Below are 10,760 nucleotides of genomic sequence, written 5' to 3'. Positions count from 1 at the left end.
GACATTAAAAATGAGGAGATTTCACATCAAATTCCCTTTGTCCAGTTTTTTCTTGAAAACTGAAAATCTGCAACCCAAGTCAGCTTGGCACTGTTCTCAGAGCCGAGGAAAGCCTACCTTTATAGAGCCCTCGGGTTCCCAAGGTCTCCACCCGGCTGGCTCACCCACACACGCTACTTGCCCGCATCCTTTGTGCAACTGAGTTTCTGGCCCCTGCTCTACCCTCACAGAGATGGGAGACCAAAGGTGAGGGAGGGCTCCTAGTGCTGACTCGCTCTTCTTCTTTCCCCTCAAACAATGGTAAATAGCTGATGGTTACAGAGTTCTTTCTGCATGGGATCCTGACAGTGCTGGGTGAGAACAAAGTATGTTGGACTTCATCTGAAAAGTGGTCCCGACAGGAGAATCAAGTTCTATATAAAGAAACCACATTGTTACTACCGCACTCTTATCTAGAGAATGTTGCTCCAGCTGTGAAAAAACCTTGTCACTATTATGAAAGCCCCTGAAAGTCTCTACTCTGCTGTTTTCAAAATAAGGGAGAAGAGAAAGAGCTGGGAAAAAAAAAATACATAAATGAAGGGGCTTGTTAATTTAGGCTCATAAAAATCAGAAGCGAAGATTGTGTAAGGAGGGTAGATACTAATTAATTTGAAATTTTCAAAACAAATCTTCTGAAGCAGTTAGCTATTTGAATACTTTAAGGAGTCCTGACCTTTTTGTGTTTTTCTCTCTGGCTACAAACACTTGGGTGAATTTTCCCATGTCCTTCTCCTACCTGGATTTCTTCTGCCTCATCCCTCTTCCATTTTTTTTTTAATGTTTTATTTATTTATTCATGAGAGTCAGAGAGAGAGAGAGAGAGAGAGAGAGAGAGGCAGAGGCAGAGGCAGAGAAAGAAGCAGGCTCCCGGCCTAGCAGGGAGCCCGATGTGGGACTCGATCCCAGGACCCTGGGATCATGACCTGAGCCGAAGGCAGACGCTTAATGACTGAGCCACCCAGGCGCCCCTGCCTCGTCCCTCTTTCAAAATCATCCTTCAGGAAACCTCCTCTGATTAATCTCATTTAAGCAAACAAACAAAGCATGTAATATATTAATAGAAACTTCTTGAAATTATTACCAGAATCTTCACATCATATGTGGGTACACTGAATTGAATCAAAGTTAAGCTTCAAAAGCAGGAGTTTTTTTACATATTATAACATAATCATTACCCAATACTCAACACTCGATACTTAATACTCAATAAATGTTTTTTGAAATAAACACTTTTTATTGTTATTCTTCCTCAAGAAACTAGTATATATATATATTTTTTTACACAAGGCCTATCAATAAGAGATTGGTTAAAGAAAAAAAAAAAAAAAAGCAAAGCAAAACAAGTTGAGAGAATCCAGGCCTTTTCAGTCTTAGTCATGAAAATGGTGATTTGATTTCACCATCTCAATTCATCAGAGCCTGTCTATATGTTACAATGGTCTGTATTTCCTATTGCTACATGGATGAAAATGAATCCATATAAACCATACCAACGCCATTATGTATAACTGGTGGTAAAACTTTATTATTCAAGTTTAGATGTAACAGACATCTTTGCTGCCTGAAGATTGTTTGCATAAGAAATACACCAAGAACATGTTTGTGAGTAGAAATGAACATGCACTATGAAAACAAAATTAAATAAAACAAAAAAAATATTCCATGTGTTGTAAGAACAGAACTATTATAGCCAACATTCTAATATTCAAATCAGGACTACAAATTGAATATTTTCTTAGCAACATGAAATCATTCCATATGAAAGACATTTTCTGCTGGTGAATATTGCTGTAAGTTAATTTTACATTGGCATTTTGAGATGTTTCCCAACCCCATCCCACCCCCCAATTATCCACGTTGTCAAATAGCCCACCCTAAGGAATTTGGCATTTCTTATTGTGATATTTGCCTTGTTGGTAGCCATTAAGAAACTATCGTTTTATCAGCCTTGTAATAGTTTTGCCTCTTCATAGTCAACACTATAGGCTGTCTAGTATGATATTTACAGCTCATCTTTAACAAAAATGACCCCAACCTTTCCTGGCCCTTGGGAACTGAGAGTTTAAATAAGCCCCTTGGCCATATAATAATACTTGGCATTCCCATGGTGCCTTCCAACCAAGGATCTCAAAGTGCTTTACAAAACAAGTACTACATTACCATTATTATTATTATTATTATTATTAATATTATTATTATTAATATATTTTTTCCATTTTACAGGTGAGGAACCTGAGGAACAAAAAGAAAAAGTGATTTACTGCAGGTCATAAAATGAAAAACAACCAGGGGTAGAATCAGGATCCAGTTTTGGGACTTATGGGTCTTGAAGGACCATCTTCTCTGATGAAGGCTAAACGTTACTTCCACGTAAAGTTACTCTTGCTTTTCTCTGGTGTAGGACAGAGTGAGGCTTACAGCTCTACCTTTCTTTTCAAGAGAACAACACATGAGCATACATTATCCGGTTTCCATGTGTGGATCAATGTTGAATTTCACATTTTCTTCATCCCTGACTTCACACACTTCTGCCCTAGCATCTTCCAGAGGTCCTAATTACTGCAAATAATTGTGAACAATTTCTAAACAATTGTACCGCTATCAGGAACGTGTGAATCAGCTGTCTATGAAACAGTGATGGAAAACCAAAAAGAAGTGTTCTCCAAAGAAGCCATCCTTCTGTCCTTGGCTGGGTCTTTCTTTGGGGAAGAAAACACAGACCCTCAAAGTCCCAATGCATGTCTTTCTATCCTCTTCTCATTTACGGCTGCCTACTGATAGAATTCCACCTAATAATACCTACCTTTGGTTAGCATATTTAGTTTCATATTCTGGTTGAATTTCAAATCCACCATTTTCTCCTGTGATCTAGGGACGACCAGCAAGCTCTCACCTACTTGCTTACAAAGACGCCTTGCATTTTTTTTTCTTTTTTTTGCCATGACCCTCAACCCAAAGACTGTGACCTCATGTAAACTTCAGGCAAAAGGCTGGCATACGGCACAGGAGCTGACCACCAGATTCCTTCCTCCATGCTTCTACCACTGGGTCACAGATATCCCCACTCTGGAATTGCGTTAATGTTCACTAACTAAACAGGCAGGCAGTTCAGAGGTCTCAGGACGGGTCACCTTGTGATGTTTTGTAGCCACAGAGCAGAAGGCTAGTAAGTAGTTGAATAGCAGGATTGGTACTCTTCAATTTATTAAGAAAAATGTATATCCTCAGGCATTTAAAAATATATATACATTTAATATTTTTGGAGCTGTATTTGCATTGGATCGTAATAGATTATGTGCACATGTGCAATCATAAACATAATGTGCTACCACAGGCTTCAACAAAGAGCTGTTAAAGATAATCACTTTTTTTTCTTCTTCTCATTAATATTACCTTAGAAAAGAATCCCCATGCTTGTTTTCTAAAATCTACCTTTACTAAAAGAGAACAGTTGAGAACAAAACATCACTATCTTAAAGTTGATTTTTTAAAAGAACATCTCAATATGTCATGTAGAAAGAATGGGCACACTCTTTTCCTTTTGAACTACAGAGTTAACAGGTTAAGGTTTAGAGCTCCATCCTTTTCTCATTCACTCAGAGTCCTGTAGTGTCGCTCAATCCACATCCTTCCAAGGTGGGCTGGCTCTTTATGATTTTTTATCCCAAACAACAGTATGAATATATGGGTGAGAGAGGGAGAAAGAAAGAATAAGAAAAGGCAGAATGAATGCATGAGCTGGTCCTGACCTAAAGTTTGACTCAAAGCTTGATTCAGAATAGAGACAAGTAATTTCAAAAGACTTACAGTTTTTCAATGGTATACAATTTTAGCTGGCATATAATTTTCATCATAGGGGAAGGCTTTTCCAAGAGGGGAAATTCCTAAATCATCTTGAAAGTCCTCAAAAAAAAGGATAAGTACCTAAATAGCTCATTTAAAATCACAATTTAAGGCAAAATCATTCGGAAACCTTAAAACCAAATAAAATAACAACCATTTTTATAATATATTTTGAGAGCTGGAACAAAGGCTTTTGTAGGTCAAAAAGTAAGGGGTATTTTAGTGTTACAATAAATTTTCATCTTTTAAGAAAAGCCCAACCTCTTCTCCATCAAAACATGTATAACAATGAAAACAAAAATGAAAATAAAATAATCAATAATAAAGGAATATGGAATAAGATCCATCGTGTCAATGCTACCCAAGAATATTCTACTGAAAGTAGACTGACCATAAATATTCCAAGAATAGTGATATGTATTTTCCAATGCTAATCGTTACTACTACATCTGTCTGAGAAAACAAAAATCAGATAAAAAAAAAAAAAAAAAAGAGAAAGGAATACATGCCAAAAAGGAACAACCTATTTGTGTCTGACACACTAGAGAAATTGTTTATGGAGTAGTTTTGCCTAAAAAGTCATACCTGTAATATTGCCCAAGTTAACCAAACTTCCGGCATTTTGCTGATTTGAGCAGTTCATGTATAATGTTGCTTAAGGATTGCCACACTGCACTTCGTTACTAGTCCTTTTACTAAGAAAATGAAATATTGTTTTGTTGTTTGGGACATCTCCTCTCTTTCTGAGATCTTTAACAGCCACCTCTCAAGTCTGCCTGTACATTCTGAGATGCATTCATCGAAATTCCTAAGAAAGATAAATCAGCATCACATAATTTGCATGTCAGAACTCCTCACACCACTTCTTTATTTCAGTTTATGTGAATAGAAGAGCTAGACAGGTGAGATCAGATAGGGCCCTTTCAAAATGAAACTGAAGCTGAAGGCTTAGTCCTGATTTCTTTTTTCTCTTTTTCTCTCCTTTTTTTTTTTTTGTTTTTGTTTTTTTGTTTGTTTTTTGTTTTTGTTTTTTACATGAAAACAAAAATGCAAGAATGGAAATGACAACACATCAGAAAGACATTTTTAACTTCATTCACTACGACAGTCACAAACTGCTTGAACTCTACCTGCCATCCAACTTTAAGGAACAAAGACCTGGCACTGGGAAAAAGAAACAAAACCCAAACACAACAAAACAATACAAAGCAACTGGGAATTCGGTAAAACTGAGTGCAAACACAGCTACAGAACGCAATAAAAACACCAGTGCCGCGGGGGCCGGCAGCGCTTATCAAAATAATTTCTGAAATGTTTCATCCGAAACATAGACAAAGCAATAAAAAGAGGATATATGTTTATCATTTTAAGCATAACAATGTGTTAAGAGCTTAAAAATTAAAAAAAAAAAAGTACTTGGAATGAATAGTGCTACCCTTTTTTTTCCTAAGTAGGCATAAAAATATTTTCATTTCCTTCTTGTTTTCCATACCATTATATCAAGAACTTCCATTTGTTTCATGTTACCGTTTACAACTTTAATGCACACACACACACACAAAAAAGGTATCTACCGCAATAGAAATAGTTGCTTCATTACCTTGTTTGCTACATTTGCAAATGTAAACAGCTAGGCAGAGCCAGAACTGACTCTAATGCATGATGGAATATCTTTGTTGCATACGTACACTGTAGAAAATAATTATTCAATATGTCAGGCACCATTATTTGAAATGTAATACATTAATATTTACTAGAAAAATAAGTTTTTTTTTTCCTATTTGTTCTCCCAACTTCTTTAATGAAATAAGTTAATCTGACAGTGCATCCAGTAGCTTGTAATATCTTCTACATCTCCGTGGCAAAAAATAAACTACTGGTTGGGACAATATAATGCAAATTATTAAAGTCAGTCCTTGTACATACATCCTTGTAGCAAGCATTGAGGCTCGACTAACAGCACCTTTAACCAATTACTTAATGTTCAGTTATGTAGCCCTATTTCCCTGAGCAGTTATGCTGAGGAGCTTTCCCTTCATGGATAGTTTTACAAAGCCTGAAGTATTAAAAGTACTATGAAGATATACTTCTAAGAATCCTATTTAATGCTACTTAACTAAACCTGTATAAATCTAATGAAGGGAGTGACTGGTACATATACCAATTGTCAGTCTGTGGTAACTACGTAACCTTAGACGCTGCCTGGCCACAAAGTTTGGAACTTCTACTTAACCAAAAGAAAATAAATAATACAGCAGGTTACCTTGTGGAGAAATACCATGTATTCTAAACAAATTCAGCCCATGGTCTGAACTTTTGTATCCATCTAATCTTTCTGAACTGAGGGGGGGGGATCCCTTTAGTTATAACGTGCCAAGTGAGATTGGTGACCAAGAGGAGGCCTAAAATACAAATCCAAACCGCTCTATCACATACGAGAAAGAAACATCTGGCTAAAAAAAACCCAAAGAAACAAAAAAACAAAAAAACGACTACGTAAGCACTGAGGACACTGTTTTTTTTTTTTTTTAAATGCATCTATATTTGGACAAAATGAACCTAAATTGCAAACAAAAGGACTACTTTTGAAAGGAGTATCTGAACATCTAAAGGATAAAAATATGAGAGGGTGTGCATGTGTATGTACAGGCAGGGCTGGCCAAAATCACCACGCCCCTGGCTGTCACTTTCCTTGCTGCTCTCTCCCCAAGCCTAACCACAGCTCGCATTTCTAGGTCTGGGAAACATGGCCAATGAGAGGAGACTGCTGTAAGAAGCGCCATTTTCCCTTCACTGCCCTGGAGATTCGATTTCTCCTCATCTGCCTAGGATTTTCGTGATACTTCTAAATTTAGGCAACAACTTCTGGGTTTATGAACAAATGGACCAATGGCCAGCCCAATACTGCGTTAGTATCACAATATGTAAACCCTTTCAAATTCTAGATAGCTTTGATCTCTTTCTTTACAGACAGAATAATGAGAGTCTGGTGATACTTCTTATGGACCGTTTCCACCGTGCACATTCGCCAAGATGGTTTTTTGACTTAACTAGGTTCTAAAACATGACTATTTACCATCTTCCATTTTTTTTTTTCTTCTCACTGACCATTTGTCTCACTTTTTAATCTTGGTAACCTACTCATCAAAAGAAAGAATAAAAGAAGGGAATTTCGTGTTGGATAAGGCAGGCTCTACGAAGTGTTTTTTTAATAGGTCTTCATAAGACATTACAAGCTATTGAATTCCCATCCAGAAAACCTATTTCTATTTAATTGTGCTAAGTGCTAAGGTTTCACTCTTTAGGTTTTCCATTTTTTTCCGCTTGTGCATTGTTCCTATGCAGGCCCCTCTGGATATGAGTCGTGAAGTCATATTTGTCCGTGCAAGGATGTTGGCATATGCTGCACTGGAAAGGTCCACTGTCACCATGGCAACTCATATGCAAAGCATACATCACTTCATCCAGAAAGACAATGCCACAGTGCACACATTTTGTTGAAAGTTCGTCTTGAGTACTTCTATCAACTTTCTCTGTTTTCACTACATTCAAGGGACCTTCACTTTTTACATTTGATGGTGCCTTCGTTTTCTCCTTGGAGGCACCATTTGCAGTTGGCCCAGGTCTGGAATGCTTGATCGCCAAATCTAGAGGAATGTCATTGTCTGATCCAACAGCTGAAAAATGAGGAGGCAGATTGAAGGTGGGATAAGGCACATAGTTTTGGCAAGGATTTGGTAGGCCAGGCACGTGACTCAAGTAGTGCGGATTCCCAGGGACGGAGAGCTTATATTTACTCCAGAACCGCAACCAATCAGCTTCACTCTGGAAGTCATTATGTACAAAGGGAAGTCCGAAAAGGGGGTACTGGTACTTTTCAATAGGGCTGCCTGGTGGTGAATAGTTCGGGTGTTTCGCAGGTCTCATGTACTTTTCTATGGGACTGCCTCTCTCAGAACTTCCTTTCCCTTCTGACACGGATGAACTGTTTCCTGGGTCTCCAGTACTTTCCTGAGGACTTTTTATCTGAATGTGCAAAGGTTGCATCCTTTTGTGAATATCCAGAGTTTGGCTGACCAGGACCGGCTGTTGAGCAGAATGGCTTTTAGTCAATGAACCCTGGGCTTCGTATTTACTCAGGCTAGGGAGCGGAATTTCTCTCTGGTGACCTTCAGTTAAATGATCTTCTGACCTCCTCTCTAAGGGGCTTCCATTGACCTGCTCCTCGCTGCCACCCCTCTGCTGTTTGTTGAGCTGCTCAGCCTGCAACGCCTCTGGGTTAAGGCGCTTTCTTGTCCTTCTCCTAATAATCTGCTCACCGTTGTTTTGTTTAATGATGTTTAAAGGCCTGGGAGTCTGCAGAGAACACACACGCACGATACATAAAAGGGAAACGTGAGAAAATACGTTAAAATGCATTAATGATTCCTCACAAATATGAACCACGTTTAAGTTCAAAGCAAGGGTAGATGCTATGTTATAGGTTTACTAAATCTCCTCCTCTTGCCCTAAGCAGGATCAGAGGCAGTCACCAAAGCACACTATTTTAGCCTAATTAAATCGTGTCCGACTTTGCAGGGAGGACTGAAAACTTTAATCTACTTAAAAACAGCTTTCCCAAACTCAATAGATTTTGGAGCTGAATCATTTAGTGATAAAACTGTGTAGCAAGTTCCTTGAAGAAACATGATTTTTCTGCAATATTTCTCAACTTCTGGGTCATGCACTGGGATGTCAATACAGGAACACGGGAGCTGGGCTTTAATGACAAGTGTGGTAAAATTATACATTGCTACAGACTGAACTGGGTCCCCTCATTCATATGTGGAAGCTCTACCCCACAGTGTGCCTGGATCTGGAGATCCAGTCTTTAGGAGGCAAATAAAGTTAGATGAGGACATAGAAGGAGGCATTCTCCAAGCCAGGAAGGGAGCTCTCCAACCAGAACCTGGCCACACTGGTACTCTGACCTCGGACCTCCAGCCTTGAGAACTGTGTGAAAATCTGTTCCGTAGTTTAAACCCCCTAGGTCTATGGTATTTTGTTATGGTAGCCTGAGTGGATGAATATGTGCATTCTTCTAAATAACTGAAAATGTGAATATTAAGTATTAAATATCAGAGCATAAATAATCAAAGACAAATGAGCAGAACCATGAGGAAAGATATCGGGTAATTAAAGCCGTATCAGTGGGAGACTTTTTTTTTTCACCTCTCACTTTTATTTCTCCTTGTTTAATAGGATTTTATATATCACTATGGAAAATTTTACTTGTTAACAGGTAAAGCATTTGTTTTCTGTTGAAAATCTAAATTCTTTTGTAGCTTTGGTCCAAATACCTGATACATCATTCTACTCTGTACTTAGTTAGAATGCTGGCTTTCACTCAGCTTGTTTTTTATTCAGCTTAAGCGTGGTATGATTGGTAGTTATGTACATGTTCAACAGGCGTTTATATCACAGGACTAAAACCCATAGATAACACTATGCCAAAAACTTTACTTGCAATGAGAGCTCTAACTTTGATTTATAAAATAAAAAGAATAAGTTAAATAAATTAATGCATATTTACAGGTTAAAATTTAGGAAACTCTTTAAGTGGGCTAAAACCGGGTTTTTCTAAAAGATTACTGAAATCTTGAAGCAAATAATTTCTACATAGAATGTAAATATATATATATGTATTATGTAATTTGTGAATTATTCCTAGAAAGAATGCACCTTAACGCAAGAGAGACCTTTTATATCTTAAACAAAATATAAATATAAATCCTTTTTGGAATATTTCTATTGTCACGGAGGCATTTTGAAAGCAAGAAAGATAACACATTTGTCACTGACAATTCAATTATTGGTTTCAGAATGAAAATGCCACATCCCTTGGATATGCCATATTCATTTATTTTGTTCAGAATGTTCAGGTTTATAAAGAGCTCGTATTTGTATTATGAGAATATGCAGTATTTAATATCTATAAGGAAACTGGAAATTTGCATTAATACTCTTTTAAAACTTTTATAACTTTTGTGACAGTCTTTGACATGAGATGTGAGCATAACCTTTATGTATTTAAATTTACGACGTAAAGAAACTCAAAACTGAATACATCTTGCCTCTGGAGAGATGAATATTAAAATAATTGTAAAAAAAAAAGAGCTTACTTTATATCATAGTTGTTAAATTATCATAAGCTGGAAGAGCAGTAGTTTAATTAATTCTTGGCCTACGATTGGCCAGAGTTCAATTAAAATCATTAATGTCAGTACTCATTAAATGAAAGCTTATTGCTGTGCTAAAATGGTGAAGGTGAAGCAAAAGGAAGGTGATGTGGGGGGGGCAGAATCTGTTAGCTACACGTAATAACTAAGGTTTTACAGTTTATCACCAATTAGTATCGTTGGCAGCATGCATTTTTTAAAGAGTGCTTCCAGTGGTCCATTTATGAGGACGTTTTGTCTAAAACTGTATTCCCTGTAGCTGTAATTTATTCATTGGCTGTGCTAAGAGCTATGGTAAAATGCCAAACAAAATGAAAAAGGCAGAGGGAAATGGATTTCTGTTTACTAAGTGGGGTATTCCTATTTTTAAAGGCAGCTCTTGTCAGCAGATAAACTTCCTAAAACTAAAATAAAATATCCTTCAGGACGTCAAATGCATATGGAGATGGGGGGAATTTGTGAGCTTAAACTTTATCAGAGGATTCTAACTAAAATCTGAGAAGAAAGTTCTGGAAGTATTTTGGTGAGCCACAGAAAGAAGCCAGCCAGAGAGTTTAAAACACAAAGCACCTTCGCACCTTACTCTACTGGGATGTGTGCCGTTGGGGCCCTGAGATACCTCACTTGAATATATCCCTCAGAAGAAGCGAAGAGATT

At 37.4% G+C, this 10,760-nt stretch overlaps 1 protein-coding gene across 7 annotated transcripts in view; it reads right to left on the bottom strand.

The window, feature by feature from the left end:
- Window positions 1–1,253: 1,253 nt before the first annotated feature.
- TRPS1 (transcriptional repressor GATA binding 1) overlaps window positions 1,254–10,760 on the bottom strand; it is a 258,306-nt gene continuing 248,799 nt past the window's right edge. For all 7 annotated transcript variants that reach the window (XM_045896015.3, XM_064587988.1, XM_045896020.3 and 4 more), the window contains one exon: window positions 1,254–8,241. In XM_045896015.3, coding sequence (XP_045751971.1) covers window positions 7,180–8,241 — 1,062 coding nt within the window. In that variant the 3' untranslated portion in view covers window positions 1,254–7,179. The remainder of the gene's footprint in view (window positions 8,242–10,760) is intronic.

The sequence above is a fragment of the Mirounga angustirostris genome, unplaced genomic scaffold (assembly GCF_029215605.1).
Source record: "Mirounga angustirostris isolate CCGP_5_RB_7025 unplaced genomic scaffold, mMirAng1.0.hap1 SCAF_4, whole genome shotgun sequence".
Classification (NCBI taxonomy): domain Eukaryota; kingdom Metazoa; phylum Chordata; class Mammalia; order Carnivora; family Phocidae; genus Mirounga; species Mirounga angustirostris.
The sequence above is the reverse complement of the archived record's forward strand: the minus strand, read 5'-3'. Positions and strand labels throughout refer to the sequence as shown.